This window comes from Dromiciops gliroides, chromosome 3, assembly GCF_019393635.1.
Source record: "Dromiciops gliroides isolate mDroGli1 chromosome 3, mDroGli1.pri, whole genome shotgun sequence".
Lineage (NCBI taxonomy): Eukaryota > Metazoa > Chordata > Mammalia > Microbiotheria > Microbiotheriidae > Dromiciops > Dromiciops gliroides.
Genome location: NC_057863.1, coordinates 303,103,732 through 303,125,342, shown reverse-complemented (window position 1 = coordinate 303,125,342; position 21,611 = coordinate 303,103,732). Strand labels below are relative to the sequence as shown.

Sequence of the window (21,611 nt, the reverse complement as noted above, 5' to 3'; positions counted from 1 at the left end):
ATGTCCTTGGGAAAGTTGATTGAATGCCTGGACTTCAGAATCCTCATATGTAAAACGAGGGGGTTGAAGTAGGAGATCTTACCTTGCAATTCTAACCTGGTGAAGGAGCATACTTTAAAAATCTGAACCTAAATAATTCGAAATTGAGATAGAATTTTCAGAAACATAAAGATGATGTGTAAACTAAGAGTACCCATTCCCTTATTGACTCATTTTTACTGGACAAATCACTCAGCTCCTCCATTTAGATAGAAATTATTTCACAGAGACACAGTATTGTTCCATATCAATACAGCCATTCTGTACAAAAACACCCCACAACTTTCCCTTACAGCCTTGAAAATCTATATAGTCAAAGGGTCATCCATTATTCATTCACCTGTCTTCAGACATGTCCTTAAAGCATCCTTGACAGTTAAACTCAGTGAACTTTATCTCCAAAAATCTCACTGAAGAGATACATCAGTGCCACATTTTAATAACCTCCTCCAAAATTTAAACTCTGCTGTCAAGAAATTTTCCCTTCTATGTCACCTAAATCTACTTAAATCTACTTCCTCTTGTTCCCTCTTTATAAGGAGACAAAGACTATATCTTTATTTTATTTTTTTTATTTTGTGGGTCAATGAGGGTTAATTGACTTGCCCAGGGTCACACAGCTAGTAAGTGTCAAGTGTCTGAGGCTGTATATCTTTAAATACTTGCCACAACCATAAAGGGGATTTTAAAATCGTGTCCATTCTCCCCCTGACATATTTTCTTGATCAGGCTAAATAACTGCCATTTGTTTAAGCTGCACATTTTCCAACTTTTCAATCAGCTTTGGTTTTTCTCTGGACTTCTTCCCAATTCTTTTCATTCCTGGATCCTAGAACTGAACCCAGTGTTAAGCGTCAAGTCACACAGTGGAGAAATTAATGGTTCTCAAGTAGAACCCTATCCCTATCACCCAACATTTTGTCATTTAAAAAATATGACACATATTGGTAATGGATACTCAGGTCAAAGTTCACAAATATACACCTGCAGCTGTCAGCTCTAAATGAAAGACATCAGTTGTTAGAATTGTTCTTTCCTTTCTTTTATCTCATTCACATTTTCATTCCACAGGCACTTAATGCTTTTAGAGCTATTATCAATGAAGGAATGTGACTGTCAATTTTCACTCTAAAGTTCTGAGTCCAAGTAGGTCATTCCTTATTGAAACCTGATTAATTCCTCTAAGCATAGCAGGGCTGATTTATTGATAGGTCCAACTCTGGGGCTCATCAGGGGGAACATGAAATGCATTTTCCAAAAAACCAAACCCTGAAAATAAAATATATATTTTAAGTAATGCTCATAACAGTGTGTCCTAGTAAGGCAAATCTCAAAATAACAGAACGACCCAGAATAAGATAAACACCCACTTCACCCAGCTCAAATATTCTCAAGTCTACTTATCTCAACTGTTAACTTGCTCTCCCTTTGGGGCTTTTCTCAGGATTTTCTCACCACTTGGTCATAGCTTGCTGCCTATCAGAGGGAAATTGCATCCCTTGCAATCTCAAAGGCATCTTATGAATGTTAATTATTTTTAAATATTCTTAAAAATTCCTGGGCTCTAGGTCTTTTAGTTTCTCTCATCCTTAGGTGGAAGAATTTGCATATGTATATGTGTATATATTCACATACATATATAAATTAGTATGTATATGTAATACACACATTTTTATGTAATATACACATGTCTATGTAATATAGACATATGTACTTGTATTTACATATTACATGTGTGTGTTATGATGTATGCATGTGTGCATATGTGTATATATATTAAATACATACACAGTTAACATCTGGATTAAGGATCCCCTAGTGACTGAGAAGGTTTACTTCTATTTTACAAACTTGTAAATTACACAAAGGGTCAGTTTCTTTCTGCATCCTCCTTACTCATTTCTCTGAAAGTTAATGCAAAACAGTTAAAAACTAGAACAGAATTCTTTTGCAGCAGTGATGCTTTTTATTTCCATTAGGCTTTTCCCTTGCCATTTGGTCAAACTTTGTAAAATCCATTTATCTCCAAGTTTCCCCTATCCCCCTGCCAATCCCTATGTTATTTATTCTTACTCAGATCCCTGTTATTAGCTCTCTTGGCCCTTCTGACCCAGGGTGAGTATGACCACAGCAGAGCCTCAGTAAAGACCCAGAACTCGTCATCTAGGAATTCTCTAGTCCATTTTATCACATGATCCGTGTATCCCAAATGATTTAGTTGGAAATCCTTCCTGGAGGCAGAAGAAGGAGCCGCAACAAGAAGTTTTGATGTCTGTCTCATAATTATCCTGTAACTGTCTTCCGCTCTGACCACTAAACCTTGTGGAAAGTTTCCAGTAGAGGCTGAGAGAGAAGTTTCCCTTATAAGAGGAAAAGTTAGCTCTCAGCTCACAAGGAGCAGAAAAAAGGGATGCCTCAGCATATTGTATCTCTGTTGCTTGAGGTTTTAACTGAGCCATTAATTAACCAGACCAAGCCCTAGAACCTAAACCGAGTAAGTCTAGGAAGCTGCAACCTGAGGAGGAATGATATTTAACTCACACCAGGAAAGAAATAGGTTTTTAATTGAATTGGGTAACACCCCCCAAACTTGCATGGCCCTGCTCTTTTTCTAATTAAGTGAGGCAAATTTTCAGGTCATCAAGGGAAGCAGGGAAGCTTTTCAGTCCTCAGTTGGCTCCATACTCTAAGGATAAATGAACAAAATAAAACCATGAGACAAAGCTGAGAACAGACCCATGCAGGGTCATGCACCAGAGGATGAAAATGGGGCTGGGGTGTGGGTGATGAGAATAAGATCAGGAGAGGAAAAAAGAGACTATTTTAAAGTAAATCTGCAAGCTTTATAATAATTTCTCAAAAACCTCTATAATTGATCTCAGTGCCGTGAGGGAAAGTTCCTAGGAAACACTGACCTTTTTTTGAGTCTCTCTCCTCTTTCTTCTAGCCTATTTCCTTTCTGTAGGGGGAGAGATGAGGAGGAAAGATAATTCACTTTTTCAACAAAGTTTTCAAGGGAGGGAACATCTTCCTTCTAGACTCCAAGACTGAGTTGTCCATGTTACCTCATGTGTGCTACCTCAAAGGACTGTGTTTGACCTATATTGGATCTAACTATTAAATAGCAAGAAAACTTTTTCCTTCTTCTTAAACTTGAACATCTGCATCCAAATGAGTCTCACCTTATATGGTTATCACTCCAGGAGGTTATAGATAGTACTTCCATGACCCAAAACTCTTTTAGAATCTCTCTTTCAGAGAGTTTAAGAACAGCCCAATTTCAGGGCCAATTTATAAGTAACTTAAGAAAAGAGGTTTATATTATTTAGCCCTAAGGGTATCCTGATTTTATACCATGACTAATTAGAGAGCCTGCAGTTTGATATGCCTGGGTATATAATATTAGAAATTTTTCTCTCTCATTGTATTCACTGAATATAATTTTGATTATATTGATAATATTAAGAAAATGCCTTAGGACCACGGAATTTTGGAATAGGAATGAATCGTTAAGATGATTTATTTCAACTCCCACATTCTACAGATGAAGAATTTATGCCACAGAGAGTCTGTGACTTTTTACCAAATATTTCCTTTATATATTGATTCTCTCCTCCAGATACTTCTCTAAACCTCTTCATTTGTATCTGATTAATTGCCTCTAATTTGTGGGGCCTTAAGTCAGAAATAGGAAGCCTTGTTTGTTCCTGAGCTAGTTCTGACAGCTTCTTTCTAGTAAAGGCTCATCTTCTTTCTGCAGATTTACTTTAATTTATCAATTATTAGGAAATGTTGCCTTTGTGATCCTCTCCAGGAGGATTGGGATGTGATAATACTTTCATAAAGGAAGGCAGAACATGGGAGTTTCTTTTGATCCTACTATGGTGGAGCACTGATGGGTTGATTACTACAGGGGGAAAAGAAGGGGAAGGAGGAGGAAGAAGAGGAAAAGGAAGAGGAGGAGAAGAAAGAGGAGAAGGAGGAGAAGAATGGAGGAATGGGAGAGAAGATGAGGAGGAGGGGGGACAGGAGGAGAAGAAGAAGGAGGAGAAGGAGAAAAAGGAGGAGAAGGAGAAGGAGGAGAAGATGAGAAGGAAATAGGAGAAGGAAGAAAAAAGAAAAGGAAGAAGAGGAAGAAGGAAAAGAAAAGGAAGAAGGAGAAGAAAAGAGGAGGAAGAGGAGGGAGAAAAGGAAAGAAAAGAGAAAGGAAAAGAGGAAAAAGAAAAGGAGGAAGAAGAAGCAGAAGAGGAGGAGGAGGAAGAAGAAGAAGAAAGAAGAAGGAAGAAGAAAAGGAGGAAGAATGAGAAGAAGGAAAAGGTCATAGTCATAGATGGTAGAGTATTAAGGGAACTTCAAGATTGGCTAGTCAATCTCCATGCTACAGTTGAAGAAACTGAAGTTTGTGGAGGAGAGTCACTCCCCAATGTTACACAGTAAGGTACCAATACAATGCAATTTTTTCTTTTAGCTCTGGAGTAAAGTAAGAAATGTCATAGTAGACCAGGATCATGTATTGCCTATAAGAAGTATTTTTAAAAGGCAGGAACTCATCTTATTGAAAAGGGTCAATATTCTTAATTAGAGAACTAAAATTTTTTAAAAGATTTTTTAAAATGCTTTTCCTCTCTTAAAAATTAATTTCTATTACCAGTCAGCTCTAAAATTGTACAATATGATTATGAATATCAAAAAGCTTTCAGATATTAAGAAGAATGCAGTTAGGTAAATACAATTAGTTGAGAGAAGTCAAGCTGAAAAACAATTAGAATTAGCAGGAAGTAGAGATGACCCCAAATTAGAGGAAAGAATATTAGAGTTGGAAATGACCGATTTTTAATCACCAACAAAGTTTGAGACTTCTTGGTGCAAATACAGAGAATGGAGATGGATGGGAAAAAGTCAACATCTCGAGTTTCTGAGTACCTGAAGCGTCTCTCAAATGTTAGAAAATGGTCCCCAGACTGTTCCAATGAAGAAGGCAACATAGGTACCAATAATCACTTCCATTGCTACTAAAGTGGAGAAATTTCTTAGATTAGGATCAAATAAGAAAAAAAAACTACAGGAAATCCCTTGGAGATTATTATTGAACTCATACAGAAAGATGAAGTCAAGAGATAAAAGTGACAGACCCATGTGCATTAACAAGCCATTAGCAACAGAAAAAATTCTAGCAGTGAACAGCTGAATGGCCAGAAGGAATTTCTGACTGTTTACCAGTAAATCAAATAATAATTTTGTTTCACATACCAATCCTTAACACTTCAGCCCATTAAAAACCTTAGTGTTTTGACAGCAAATATGTCCAGGAGAAGAATGATCTTCACCAAAACCTGCTTTTAAAAACCATGCTCATTATTTCTATGCATCACCATTTCCTGGTCCCAGTTGACAAGGAGCCAAATCAACCTCCACTGTTATTCTCTTGACTTTGCAACGTTTTGAGGAAGGGCTGCATTGTGATTTCTGTCCATGGGTGAAATTATGTCAGTAGAGGCACACAATGGCAGGCCACATTGTAACATTCTGTGACACAAATGACTCGCTCATTCATTACACAGTAAAAATTTTAGAATGTGTAAAAAAAAAGTCATGATCCTAGAACTATATTTAACCATTTTTTATTCAGTCACACAAACTTGCCTTTCCACAGGGTCTGTCATCTCAGTAGCTCTTTCCAGTGACACTTGCTAATTTCCTCCCTATGGAATTTTAGCTTTTCTAAAAGCTTTAGAAACAAAAGATGAGAGGGAATGCATTCCTACTTTATCACCTGACCAGAGCATGAAGGAATCTTTCCTAAGCCAAGGTAAGCATCAATTTTATCCCTGGGGGCAACTCAGACCCACTCCACAAGACCCTAGGTCTTTTCTTAAGTAGTATCCTTACTACTCAGGCAACTAGGTGGCCCAGTGGATAGAGCACTTGCCCTGAAGTTCAGACACTTACTAGCTGTGTGACCCTGGGCAAGTCATTTAACCCTCAGTGCCCCGCAAAAAACAAACAAAAAACCACCACCACCACCACCACCAACAACAACAAATAAACCAACCACTGAATATGGCTGAGGTGGAAATGAAAATATGCCAAAATTATTTGTTCCAATGGAGCAGGCATATTGATTCTTTTGTTTTGTTTTGTTTTGTTTTTTGTGGGGCAATGGGGGTTACGTGACTTGCCCAGGGTCACACAGCTAGTAAGTGTCAAGTGTCTGAGGCCAGGGCCGGTACTTTATCCACTGCGCCACCTAGCTTCCCCCAGGCATATTGATTCCTAAAGTGACTAATCTCCAATACAATAATAGCAGTCATCAGAATGCAAGCCTTAAAGATATCCTGAATTGTATGAGAGTTGAAATTTGATTCCAGGCCCTCTGACTCCAAATCTGGGGCTCTTTCCACTGTACCACATTAATCTATCTGGTTATTTTTTCCAATTTCAACATAAGATGCCAAGGTCCTAGAGAATCTAAAGTCACTTGTACCTCCCTTTAGGGGATAGATTCATTTCAACTTTAAAAGGTGCCCTAGGGTTCACTATATATTAGTGCTGTGCTAGAGTCATGAAGGATAAAAAAATGTATAATATATGCAAATAAGGCATATTCTTTATGTTTGAGGGAGTACATACAAGGCAATGTGGTGGATAAATAAGCATAAGACATGATATCAAACTTCAAGAGGAAATATGTTGGCATAGCAGGTAGAAAGCTGGCCTCAGAGTCAAGATATTAAAGACAACCTGAGTTCAAGGTGCCCATACACATACTGACTGTGACTCTGGGAAAAGTCATTTAACCTTTAAGGAGGAGTTTCCTGGAGGAAACTTTAAGATTATAAGGCTCACAAAAGTTGCTGATCAGCATTGATAGAAGGAATTACCTCACCAGGAAGTTCTATATACCAGTGAAATCACATGTGTCCCCCCACCCAATAATTATACACCAAGAGTTTATCATAAAAGTCAATTTGAGGAGCTGATTCCCTGCATGGGTTTATTGTGGACACCAATGAGGAGGTCAGAATAAAGACTGAAAATTCTGTCTCAGAGTCCTTCTTATCCAAGGCCATAATGAAGAATAAGTTGAAAAAAGGCTGAAAATTTGCTGCTTTATGCAGTCACTCTTCCCTTTTTTCCCATAAAGCTTTTCAACTTGATAGCCAGAAAATACAAAAAAATAACTTCTGGGTTTCATGTCCCTTTTCAAATAGAATCTGAGCTTAAGTCAAGATTCCAGGGAAGTAGGTGGCAACAACCCAAAAAGCATAAAAGTATTTTTGAGTAAACTTGAAATAACAGCTGAGCACAGGTGTGTTGTACATGGGAGGGAAATTTCCAGAATCCACAGCAGCTTTTGTATAAATATACAAAAGTAGAATTTCTCCTAGTTACCACATTGAATCTTAGTTTCCAGGAGAGATACATATATTTTAGAGCTTTTCATATACTTTTTCCAGGCACTGGAACATATTCTTATACATCAATTTAAGTTGTTTGACTAATTTTCTTGAAAACTACATGAAAATGACAATTGTGGATTTTAAAAAAGTGATCGCTGTTGCTATCATCCTTTTCCCTGCTTGAAAGATTGAAGCTGAGAGAATTAGCTTTGATGCTAAAAGATGAGAGCATCATATAGGATTCAAAGTAAATAAAATAATATAAAGCAAGAGTAGTTAAAATTAGGGAAAAGGAAATTCAGGCTTCTCTTTCAACCGAGACATATCCAAAAATGCTGTAACACACAGGGATACCAGAAGCTACATTTATTATATTTTACAAGAGTCAAGGAAAAAGATGATCCAAAGATTAGCCTACAACCTTTCAATCATTCACTGATTGCACACTTCTTATGGAAAGGCATTATATTAAATTCTAAGAGCTTTAATGACAAAAAAGACATGTACTTTCTGTAACATTAGCAATATTTTTCCATTATCAGAGGCAAATAATCCAAAGTAAATTTTGCTCTTAAATTGTTGTTAACACCATCTGCTAAGTTTACTTAACTCCACCACAATTACCATCTCTGCCATTATTAGCATACATTATGAAGTTCTAGTATAACCTTTTTATATACATTTATATATACATCTCTCTCTATATATATCCATATCCATATCCATATGTATATCTATCTATCTATCTATCTATCTATCTATCTATCTATCTATCTATCTATCTATCGTCCAAATCCAAACACTGAATGAGCTCTTCTGTCTTTGGATGGCATGAATTGGGTGGGGGGAGAGAGAGGAGTAATTTTATTAAAAAGATAGACAAGTGACAGAATCAAGATTCAAAATAATCTCAATACATAAGAGGATGTGATCTGAAACAACAAAATGAAAAATAATAAAGATAAATGTAAAGGTCTGCACCTAGGGCAATTAGGCAGCTTAAGAGATAGAGCACCAGCCCTGATGTTAGGGAGAACTGAGTTCAAATCTGACCTCAGACACTTACTAGCTGTGTGACCCAATGCAAGTCACTTAACTCCTATTTACCTCAGTTCCTCATCTGTAAAATAGGGACAGACTGGAGAAGGAAATGGCAAACCAGTCCAATATCATTGCCAAGAAAACTGTCCATGGGGTCACAAAGCTGGACTCAATTGAATAGCTGAACAAAATCTTCACTGAGATTTGAAAACTCAGCTGAATAAGTATCAGAATGAGAAAGACCTATCTTAATAACTTTAAAAAAAAAAAAAAGATCAGCATCTAGACAGCATGGTAGGTAGACAGGAAGTCAGAGTTTGAGTCAGGAAGACTTGCGTATGACACAGCCTAGCCTTGTCATTCTAGGCAAGTCACTTAAACTCTCAGTGTCCCTAGCAGACTGTTGCAGTGATGCAGGGGGGAGGTGATAGGGGTCAGAACATGAGGAGTTACCAGTAGCAATAGAAAGGAATCAAAGAGTAAAAGAGAGACTTTTTTTAAAAGAAGAAGTGATAGTATTTGGTGTATGATTAGCTATGAGGGACCAAAGAGAAGGAAGAGTCAGATAAGATGAAGTTTCTGCCTCTGTGCAACAGAGAACGGGAAGCTCTGGGGGAAGAAGAAGTGAGAATGGAAAGATTAGAGCAATGAGTTAAATTTTAGACCTGCTGAGTTTGACTTATCGGTCAACTGGAAATCATGGGATTTAGATTTAGTTCTGGATCTAGGGTTGAAACGGACCTCACAGAGCATCCAATTCAACTTTCCTCATTTTACAGATGAAGAAACTGAGGCACGGGAGATTAAGTGACTTGCCCAAGGTTGTACAAGGAGTAAGCTTCAGAGGTGGGATTTGAACCCAGGTCCCTGAACTTTCTTTTTTTTTTTAGTGAGGCAATTGGGGTTAAGTGACTTGCCCGGGTCACACAGCTAGTAAGTGTGTGTTAAGTGTCTGAGGCTGGATTTGAACTCAGGTACTCCTGACTCCAGGGCCGGTGCTCTATCCACTGTGCCACCTAGCTGCCCCAGTCCCTGAACTTTCAAGGCAGCGCTTGTACCATGCTACTTCCAGGACACACAAATGAAATGAGAAAGTCTTGTTAAAAAGAATGTTTACAGCTGCCTTTAGAAATACCAATACTGAATGTGATGGAAAAGCAAAAGGCATAAATAAAAAAATAAGATGATTTTGAAAAAGAAGACATGCCCACAACTTATTTGTCATTTTCTATTTATTGGATAGAGATGTTGTTCTTTATAACTAAAAAACTGAGATGTTTTGAAAAGAATACATTTTAGATGAAACGTAGACCTAAGTGCAAAGAATTGTCTTTCATCTATACAAGGAAGTGTCCCTTCTCATCACCTCTATAATTAAGAGCCAAAGACTATCATTTCCCAAGTAAGATAACTTTCACGCTTTGTTCACACTTACTAACTTCCCAAGTTATTCTATCTCTCAGTTAAAGGTTATTTAAGTTACACAGTCAACAAAGGCTATATAGGTTATATCAGTTATGCAAACATTAAGTATACTTGCTATAAGCTTTCAGTCTGAAGAAGCACTAGAATAAGGGGTTATACAGCCAAAGAAAAGTGGGGATTCTTCTTACTTGTATTGAAGAATTATAAATAAATATACTTTTTCTCCCCCTTTTTTACACTGAGCAACAAGGGGATAATATATATTTTTTTAAACATTTGAAACAATAAAGGTCTTAGAGTATAGTAGAAGAATACCAGGTAAAGAATACCTGGATTTGATTCCTGATTCTACCACTTAATAGCTATGAAATAGTAAAGAAATTACCTACTTAACCTAAACTTCAGTTTCCTATATTGGAAAATGAGTATAATAGTGTTAGTCTTGTGTCTTCTCATGAATCCAGTGAAATAACATATGTGTAAAGCATTTTGAAATTGGCAGAACACCATGGGAATCTATCAAATGTCCTAATAATTTGGGAGGGGAAGATTAGAATATTATTTAGAAAAAGTACTTTAGCACACTGGAGTTGTTAAAGAAATCAGAGGAGAAGACTTTGGGCATTTGTTCCAATTAAGCTATTACAGGTCATCCAAACCTATGTGACCACCTTGGATTCAAGTTGTGGTACATCCAATGACAGTGTTAAATCTACAACATACACCTAAACTATTCACATGTGCTGGTCAAACAGGGCTATGTTTGTGATTCCAGGAACTAAACTATTCCTTCTTACCTCTTCCTGATATGATTGCATTCTGAACCCTTTCCTCTATCTGTAGCAAACCACCCCCCAAAATGGGAGGTTTCTCCCAACAGTTGCTAGGCAAATGTAAGATTGCTTGCTAGAGTAATCAAATTCTTATTTCCTTCCCTTCCTCCATTCACCTTGAAAATCTGAAACTGTTCAAATGAAACCCATCTATTCCACTACGTAAGTAAAGTCATCCATTTTTCACCATCTCCTTCCCTGATGTTACCTCTATAGGGATTAGGAACATCTTGAGAGGAGGGATTGCTTTGCTCTTCTATTTGTAACACAGTGCTTAGCAGTAGCTCTTTGCACACAGTAAAATGTTTAATAAATGCTTTTTTATTCATTCATTTTAATTTGTTTTGCTTAAAGTAGTCCTATGAGATTATAAGAGGTTTAATGACAGTGTATTTTTTTTATAAAAATTAAAAAAAAACTTTTTGCAGGGCAATGAGGATTTAAGTGACTTGCCCAGGGTCACACAGCTAGTGTCAAGTGTCTGAGGAAGAATTTGAACTCAGGTCCTCTTGAATCCAGAGCCAGTACTCTATCCACTGTGCCACCTAGCTGCCCCGACAGTATATTCTTAAAACACACTTTACTTATTTTTCTGATTTGGGTACACTGATAATACTAGTTAGCTCTTCTTAACTGTCCTAGTCCAAATAGCAGAAATACAGGATAATTGATCTAGATGACAAATGACCTCTTTTTTCTCCATTTTAAAATATTCTCTTGTTTGCATGGTGTTTTTTTAAATGAAAATATAAGCCCTTTGTCAAACTGCTCTTTTAGGTCTTATATTTTTCCTTTTTTTTTCTTTCTTTCTTTTTTGCGAGGCAATTGGGGTTAAGTGACTTGCCTAGGGTCACACAGCTAGTAATTGTTAAGTGTCTGAAGCCGGATTTGAACTCAGGTCCTCCTGACTCCAGGGCCGGTGCTCTATCCACTGCACCACCTAGCTGTCCCAGGTCTTATATTTCTTTAAAAATCACATTCAGGAGCATGAAAAATCCTTCTGCCACTGCAGCTAGAAAGCTAGTATACTCAGGTCACTTCCTGGCTTCTCACATCTGGAAGCAGAATGATTCCACTGGATTTTGCCAATATGCAACTGGCACTAAAACAAGGAGAATCTATTTAATAGATGAGTAATTACTTTACAGAGTCAATGGAACTTTCTAGATCACTCAATCATTATCATTAAATATTTATTAAGCATCTACTATGTGCCAGACACTGTGCTAAGTGCTGAAGATACAAAAAGAACCAAGTCAGTGCCAGTCCCTGCCCTCAAGAAGCTTACAATCTAATGGGAAAGCCAACATGTAAACAAATATGGACAAAGCAAAGTATGCCCAGGACAAATAGGAAATAGCAGATGGAAAACACTAGAATTAAGAGAGAAGGATTATGAATCAAAAGGTGGAAAACCTCGAGGATTGACACTATGTCTATATTAGAAAATAAAACATTCCGCTTACCTTGTTAACCAGGGTGACTATGTCGCCTTCTCGGATTGTCAGTTCATCCTCATTCTGCGCTTCATAGGGAAATATGACTTTGCAGTAATCCTTGCCTGCTTAAAAAAAGGGCATGTTTTTTAAGAGGGCTATGACCAATTAGCCATCTCATAATATAATGTTCTCACCCACAGGCAACACCCAGAACAGAGAACCAACACATGAAAATAGAGTAATGTTATATAATAAAGCATGAGCAGATAATGCCCAAGATTAATACTTTTCCCCCTCTCTTCAAGGACAACCTGAAATAAAGAAGGGCTACTGATTGCTTTAGCTTTATACAACATTCAAACAAGAAAATGGCTCTAAGTATCAATAAAAAAAGGTTTTTTAAACTAATATAAGGAATCTATACTTTGTTAGTAACAAGTTTAAACAATTTTCTTCATTGGGCTTTTCCACACAAAATTAGATCAACAAAGAGTCTTATGCCCACACATCTTTAAAGTTCACATGCTGCATAAGAGAACCAATCAGATGAACTGATAAGATTGCCTTCTGGAAGGGAAACTCAACAGTTTCATCTAAGAACACTATACTAAGTTAAATTATTGCATGTATATACCTAAATTTCATGTATATAAATTAGGCAACTAGAAACCTTTAGTGATATTGGCTAGGTGGTTTATAATATGCATATCTATTTGCAAGAATAAACATATAGAGAGAAAACTAGATTGTATGGTAGATAGAGCAAAATCCCTGAAGTCAGGAGGACCTGAGTTCAAAACTTACCTCAGACATTTACTAGCTGTGTGATCCTGGGCAAGTCACTTAACCCCAATTGCCTCAAATGAATGAATGAATGAATGAATAAATATATATTCACACAGCTATATACATACAAGAACACATCTATATACACACTATGGCTCATAGGCAAAACGCCACCAATTTTTGGATACAATTACCTATCTTCATCTCAGTCATGCCTCAATGAAGAAACACTACCAACTCAAAAATATCCAAAGCTTGAAGTATTAGGTGAATTGCAGATGAAAATATAGTTATCTATACTTTCCATGGGCCCCAAAGTTAGAGGTGATAAAATCCATTAGAATCCATTAGAAGGTATTTAGGTTTTGAGGAGGTAGGAAGAAAGAAGACCACTAGAAGGGTCACTTGAAGGAGGTTTTGTTTCCTTTGTTTAGGATAAGTGAGAATTAACAATCTTAAATTTTTCAAATGGCTCTAAACTTTTCTATATACATGGGCTAGTCTCTGCATATGGACTGTAACACATGGTTATATATTAATAACCCTATAACCACACACATACACAATACACTCACATACCAGCTTCAATATAATATATACATAGAGTGTCCATCAATCAATCACTCTTTTTTTTTTAATCAATCACTCTTGAAAATAACAGTAAATTATCTAGCCAATGTGGAGATGTTTTCCATGACTATTCATGTATAACTGATATTGAATTGCTTGAGTTCTTGGGTGTAGGGGGTGGGAAGGGAGGGAGGAAGAAAAGTTGGAACACAAAGCTTTAAAAAAATAAAATAACAGTAAATTGATTCAGGAGGACCTGAGTTCAAATCTGGCCTCAGATACTTGACACTTACTAGCTGTGTGACTCTGGGCAAGTCACTTAACCCTCATTGCCCAGCAAAAACCAAAACAAAACAAAAATAAAGAAAATAACAGTAAATTTGACTCTCTTCAGCAAGGCTAACATACTATAAATATCTATGATTACTGTTTATTGGAATTATAGATTCATTAAAAAATCAGTTGATCAGTCAAATGTATGAGACATTTCTGACGGATTGACTTGAAAGCCTTAGTTAAACTATTAGTGTGAAATCCAAAGCTTCCAAAGAGATACGATGCAACAAATCACTGAGAGTCTGCATTGAAGTCAATTCAGTGATTATTTGAGCTCCAGCTATGTACAAGACACTGGGCTAAGCACTTGTAGGGAATATAGACCTGTATAAGATAGAGCTCCTTCCCTCAAGGAGATTACAGTTTAGGTGAGGAGATAATGTACAGAATGACTCCAACACCCTAAATAAGTATGAACAGAGTCGAAGGATGGTGAATACAACATATGTATCATTATCTATAGGAACAACCAGCATTTATATATTGCTTTAAGGTTTGCAAAATGCTTTACCATATTACTTCATTTGAACTTCACGAGAATCCTGTAAGGTATGTGCTATTATTATCTCCATTTTACAGATAAGAAAACTGATACTGATAGACATCAAGTGAATTGTCCAGAGTCACGGTTAATAAGTGTCTGAAGAGTATTCGAATTCAGGTCTTCTTGACTATAAGTTCAGCACTTTATCTACCACAACAACTATCTAAACCTTTTATAACAACAACAACTAGCATTTATATAGCACCTAATATGTGCCAAGCACTGTGCTAATTGTTTTTTAAATACTATCTCATTTGATACTTAAAACAACTCTGGGAGGCAGGTGCTATTATTATGCCCATTTGTTTTTCAGTTGAGGAGATGAAAGCAAATAAAGGTTAAGTGACTTGCCCAAGGTCACACAGTTACTAAGTGTCTGAGGCTGCATTTGAACTTGGGTCTGACTCCAGGTCCAGTGTTGTATCCACTGCACCTTAACTGCCTTATTATCATCATTATCTATCCTAGCAATGTAAAAATCCTCAAATATTCCCTGGTATGTATGTATCTAAATAAAGCCCACTTTAAAATGTTATTATACATTCATTTTCCTTGTGTTATTAATATTAAACATTACCACTTCTGAATCATCCAAATGTTCCAACTGAAAAAAGCTTTGAGATACTAAAAAAAAATATAAAGAAAACTTTCCATGGGAGAAAGAACCATCATTGGCTGGCTCATTCATTCATTCATTCATTATTTCCCTGTTGTTCACAATGGTGGTTTATGACCAGCTAATTTCAAGATCACAACAACTTTGAATAGATATATACTATTACTAAAAGAAGGCTATTCTATATAGCCCTGGAAAGCCACTGTCTATAACAAAGTGAGCCCCGTGGCTATTAATAACAATTCTTACTGTATAAATCATTGAGACATCCTAAATGAGAAGATGTAGTTATGTGACACTTTAGATCATTGATGCACCAAGGATAAAAAAAAAATACTGGAGACTCCACAGGTCCTATTCCCATTCCCAGCAGTTAAATAAATTAAGTAAGGAGGATCTGGTATTAAAAACTTTTCTGGTAGCCTGTCTGAAGAACTATTTAACCAACAAAGTAGTAAACATTACCACCAATTAATCTGTTGTTGTTCAGTCATTTTTAGTCCTGTCTGACTTTTCATGATGCCATTGGGAATTTTCTTGGCAAAGATACTAGAGGGGCAGCTGGGTGGCGCAGTGGCAAAGCACCGGCCCTGGATTCAGGAGTACCTGAGTTCAAATCTGGCCTCAGACACTTAGCACTTACTAGCTGTGTGACCCTGGGCAAGTCACTTAACCCTAATTGCCTCACTAAAAAAAAAAAAAAAAAGATACTAGAGAGGTTTGCCATTCCTTCTCCAGCTCATTTGACAGATGAGGAAACTGAGGCAAATAGGATGAAGTGACTTGGCCAAGGTCACACAGCTATTAAGTATCTGAGGACAGATTTGAACTCTGGAAGATGAGGCTTCCTGAGCCTAGCTACCCCAACTAATCTGTACAGAGATTTGTATTTTTATTAAAAGACTTTCCTGCCCTTAATCACATTGTACATTTACATAAGTATGTGGAATAGGTACACTATATAGATAATTACTATTCCCCATCATAGATAAAGAAATAGGATAGGGCTACAGACCAGATCTATGATTTCACCAGTAAACAGACCCTCACAGGGAAGAAAACTCCCTGTCTCTTCCAATGCAGGCTAGCAACTTCTCTCTGACTTACAGTCTTGAGTCAGTTACCCAGAGCACCAGGAGGTGGCTTTCTTAAGATCACACAGCCAGTCTGTGTCAGGGACAGGACATTAACCCGGGTGTTCTGGCTCCAAGGCCAGCTCTCCTATCCATTGCCATGCAGCCTTTCCAAAGAAAACAGACATAGGTTAAGTGATCTGCTCAAAGTCAGTCAAAGTCACAGAATCAGTGACAGGGTAAGGACTAAAACACAAGTCTCCTTCCTCCTGGTTCAGTGGATTCTCCTATTACAGTATACCACATATTTGTCTGTAAGATTTTCTTCCAAGCAAATTTCTAGACAAGGGACAGCCCAGGAGGGACATTAGTGCTTCTTTAATTATCAGTCTCTACTAATGAGAAGCCTGGTACTTTGCCTAATATGTGTGTGTGTGCATGTATCCCGAGGGAATCATAAATTTAGAGCTGGAAGGAACTTCAGACATCATTTAATCTAATTCCTTTATCTTAGATGAAGGCCCAGAAAAATTAAATGCCTTGCCCAATATCACACAACAACCGTGCAGCGAAGCTGGGATATGTTACAAGAGAATGCTGTGTAATATGAAGCTATACATATATACATCCATAAATATAAAAATGCATGCATATCTCACAATTTCCTCATTGCTTGCCATTTGACAACCCCAAAGTACTTCACAAAAGCAAATTATTTCCCTTCCAAAGGGAATTATAGCTGGCACCAGCTCCCTCATCTTCCCTCCTCTTCATCTCAAAATGTTCTCTGGAGCCACATCCTTAATGCCTTAAAATATCTCTAAATCTTCATGCATCCTTTTGTCCATTCCTTCCTCCTTCCTTTTCCAAAGATAACCCATCTGTCTTGAGTTCTTGATGACTCTCCCTTACCGTTTTTCCCCAGATCCTTTTAATAAAAGCTTACCCAAGTCTCTCTGATCTTAACAACAACTTTGCTTGAGCCCTACTGCCTGCTTGAGCTACTGTGCTCTCATTAACTAAATTTCTTAAAAGAATCATTTAGGATCATAGATATAAAGCTGGATGGGGCACTGGAAGCCACCTAATATAACCTGCTTTTCCAGATGTGGAAATTGAGGGTCAGGCAGGCCAAAGGTCAAATATGTTGGTTAGTTAGTTGGTTATTGTCTTTTGTTCTTGAAAAGGATCAAAGGAGCAGCTAGGTGGTGCAGTGGATAAAGTACCAACCCTGAATTCAGAAGGACATGAGTTCAAATCCAGCCTCAGACACTTGACACTTACTAGCTGTGTGACCCAGGGCAAGTCACTTAACCCTTATTTCCCTGGCAAAAAAAGAAAGAAAGAAAAGAATAAAAAGGATCAAAATGACATCACTATGTTAGAGTCAAATTACAGTGTGTCTGACTGTGGTTGATTAGACCAATACACCTGGAAGGCTATACCATAGATTATGCACAAATAGTCTACATGAACATTTGGAGTGGAAATGTCTCTAAATTTGCACTTATCCTATTTCTTTTCAGCTATGACAATTCTGCTTTATTCATAGAGCACAGTACTTTCTTTAATGCAGGCATGCCATGCTGTGCAGTCCTGTGCCGGTATCTCCCAATTCTCACAATCAATTCCAGAGTTCTTCAGAGACACCTTGAGAGTGTCCTTGAATCACTTCTGGCCTCCATGTGAGTGCTTGCCTTGTGTGAGTTCTCTGTGAAATAGTATTTTAGGCAAATATGCATTTGGCATTCAAACGAAGTGACCAGCCCAATGGAATTGCTCTTTCTGCAGTAGAGTTTGAATGCTTGGCAGTTCAGCTCCAGAAGGGACCTCATTGTCCAATACCATATCCTGTCAGGTGATCCTCAGAATCTTCCTAAGACAATTCAAATGGAAGCAATTCAATTTCCTGGAATGGTTCTGGTATACTGTGCAGGTTTCATAGGCATATAACAATGATGTTAGCACAATATTTCCTGTAGACGTTCGGTTTGGTAGGCAGCCCTACCTCATCTTTCCCTCACTTTCCTTCAGTCTCCCAAACACTGAACTAGTTCTGGGAAAGGGTGTGTCAACCTCATCTTCTATGTGGACATCCATAGAAAGCATACTTTCAAGGAAAGTTAATTTAGCCACGGCATTCAAAATGTCTCCATTTGCTATAAGCAATGGTTTCACATATGGATAGTGTGGTGCTGGCTGGTGGTGAACCTGTTTTCTCGGTGTTAATTGTTAGGCCAAAATTAGCACAAGTGGCAAAGAATCGATCCATTCTCTGTTGCATCTCAGCCTCAGAGGCTGCAATGAGTACGTAAATCATCTGCAAACAAAAAGTCACACACCAACTCTCTCTGCAATTTAGTCTTGGCTTGTAGCCTTTTTAAGTTAAATCATTTAACATCGGTGGGGTTAGCCGACCTTGATGCTGTTTTTGTCCTCATTGAAGGTGTCTGACAACATCACTAAAAACATCATGCTAAAAAGGCCTGGGAACAAGGCACACAGCCCTGCTTCACTCCACTGGTGACTGGGAAAGCTTGAGAGCATCATCCATTATCCAAAACCTGCATAAGCATGCTGTCATGAATGTGATGTATAATACTGATGAACTTCCCTGGACAACCAGATTTCACCATAATCTTCCACAACAACTGATAGCATCAAAGGCCTTGGCCAGATTGACAAACATTGTGTATAGACCTCTATTCTGCTCTGGTACCTCCACTGAAGTTGTCAAGGGGCAAACAGCATATCGACTATCCCTTGGCCATTTCTGAAGCCATACTGGCCCTTGGGTAGGTGACCATTGCTATTGATGTTTCCAACTCCATTCCTCCCATGCAAGGACTCCCTGCCATGTCTGCTAGTCTGTGCCTACTTTGGCATTAAAGTCACCCAGAATTGTAAGTTTGTCCTCTTTTGAGAGATTGCTGATGAGGGTCATAAAATTTTTCTTTGACCCCATTAGAGTTCATCATGGTGGGAGCATACACACTGATGATGGTGGTGTGTGGCACATTCCTGCAAGTGGCAACTGCACAGTCATGAGCCTGTCACTCGCTCCTCTTGGGTGGCAAATAAGCTTGGTGACTAGTTTTGACTGAGAAACCTATGCCGGCTCCATGGTGCTCCTCATCACTGTGGCCACTTCAGAAAAACACGCATCCAGCTTTGACTTCAGTAAGCTGGCCCTCATTTGCCAGTCTTGTTTCACTCACGGCGGCTATTTGGATGTGATACCTGCTGGGTTCTCTCACAACAAGAGCTGTTTATCTTTTGGGTCTACTGGATTTTGTGTTGTCTGGAAGCACGCCCACATTGCATGTACCAGTGATGAGTGGAATCATGTTTGCAAAAGTTTCTGTACATTTGTTTTTGTGTTTTGACCCCAAGGTAGAATCCCCACCTGCTGCAGTCAGCAGACCAGGGTTAGGTGAAGCAGATAGTTTTTAGGGCACCTTTTCTATCCCCTTCCTCACGCTAGGATGTAAGCTGTGTGGTCCTTAAAAAAGGCTGTTCAGACACCCAGGGGGCTGCTGGATCCCACTGCTGTTTCACTCTAGTGAGAAGACAACCCTATGGTCTGGGTTGCCTTGTGTGGGGTTGTGACTACAGCTCCCAGTGTATCCTCACCTGCTGCTTTGTCACTTGCCCACAGTCATCAGATGCCTCATTCTCTCTTCCAGGGTCATCAAAGTCTAGTGGCAAGACAAAAGTCAAGACATCTGGGGATGGCTTGGGGTAGAGTGGACTACCTTGGCATCTTCAATGTCTAATCAAGCTCTAAGTGCTCCGCAGCACCTGCTTCCATGTCCTCATTGCCCATTGGAAGACGCCATTCACACCTGCCCATGCTACCAGGGAAAATATTCACAAACACTCATTGACAGGTTTAAAGGCCATTGTTTACCCTCAACTTGGTTTCCCCAGTCTGCTGAAACCGTTTACCAGGATGTGGCCTCTGCTGATGCTACAGCTTCTTGGAGCCACAGGTGAGACCGCTGGATGACTGGTTGGACACCAAAGGTAGATGAGCAGCCCTGAAAAGGGCTCAGCAACCCTCAACACCAGAGGTATTGGTCTTCCTTGAATAGCAATACACCCCAAATATATAAGCAGTAGAGACAGCATTTGAATGTGACACTGTGATATTGGCCTCCTTGTATTTCCTAGCACAAGACACTGCATTTCTTGACTCTGGGCATTTTCACTGGCTGTCCCCCATTCCTGGAATTCTCCTCCTCCTTGAATCTGCCTCCTAACTTCCTACAAGTCCCAGCTAAAATTCCACCTACTCATGGAACTTTTCCCATTCCCCCTTAATGCTAGTGCCTTCTTCTGTTGACTAGTTCTAATCCCACCTGAATATATCTTGTTCACACATACTTGTTTGCATGTTGCCTCCCCCATTAGCCTTCAAGCTCCTTGAGAACAAGGATTAGGGTGTTCTTTGCCTTTCTTTGTATCCTCAACACTTTCCATAGTGCTCGGAAGACAGTAGGTGCTTTATAGATCTTTGTTACCTACTTCTCACAAACACTCATCACCTCCACTTAAACTCTACTCCTGAACCTCTTACAATCTAGCTTCCAACTACTACTTGAAGGAAACTACTCGCTCCAAGGTCCCTGTGTTCATAACCTTTATTCTCCCTGACTCCTCTTCAGATCTGACACCAATGACCACCCTCTCTCCTGGGCTTCCCTGGCACCACATTATCTTGGTTTTCTTCTTCTCCCGCGGGCCATTCCCTTCTCTGCCATCTTCTTCCAGGTACCCTTCCTCCTCCTAGTTCTACAATATATCTTAGTTTATTCCTCTGCCCACCTCACTGTTCTGGTTCACGCTCTCTGCTTTGGAATTCTTCTACATTCTTTGTTATAAGCGATGACTCTCTGGTAGGAGGAGGGATGAGTTATAGCAGGATATGTAAGGGATGTGGAAGGAAAGAGAGCTGTAAAAATTATAATAGGACACCTTCAGTTTTCTATAGAAATAATTAAACCCTTCTTAATTTGTAATAAACTCTAAGCAGATAATCAGGTCTCCCTTAAAAAAAAAAAAAAAAAGAAAATAGCCAAATCAAAATAATGCACAATGTAGAAATGTGTTTTGCATGACTTCAGATGTACAATGGGTATCATATTTCTTGCCTTCTCAATGAGTGGGGGAGGACTAGAAAGGAAGGAGAGAATTCAAAACTGAAAATATAATTTAAAAAAATTAAATTAAAATTTTTAAAAGTGCATTATACAGGGGCAGCTAGGTGGCGCAGTGGATAAAGCACCGGCCCTGGATTCAGGAGTACCTGAGTTCAAATCTGGCCTCAGACACTTGATACATACTAGCTGTGTGACCCTAGGCAAGTCACTTAACCCCCATTGCCCCACAAAAAAGCATAATACAGCCAGCCTATTAAAAATAAATGGATAGCACACATCTCCTCAAAACAAAATATATTATCTGAACTCCCCCAAAAGGTCACAATGATGACAACTGACACATATCT

General features: G+C 38.5%; 1 protein-coding gene across 7 annotated transcripts in view; it reads right to left on the bottom strand.

The window, feature by feature from the left end:
• SH3KBP1 (SH3 domain containing kinase binding protein 1) overlaps nt 1-21,611 on the bottom strand; it is a 463,133-nt gene that overhangs the window by 124,304 nt on the left and 317,218 nt on the right. For 4 of the 7 annotated variants that reach the window (XM_043996852.1, XM_043996855.1, XM_043996854.1 and 1 more), the window contains one exon: nt 12,205-12,302. In XM_043996852.1, the coding sequence (XP_043852787.1) occupies nt 12,205-12,302 (98 nt within the window). The remainder of the gene's footprint in view (nt 1-12,204; nt 12,303-21,611) is intronic. The other 3 variants (XM_043996851.1, XM_043996853.1, XM_043996856.1) reach the window with 1 other exon arrangement.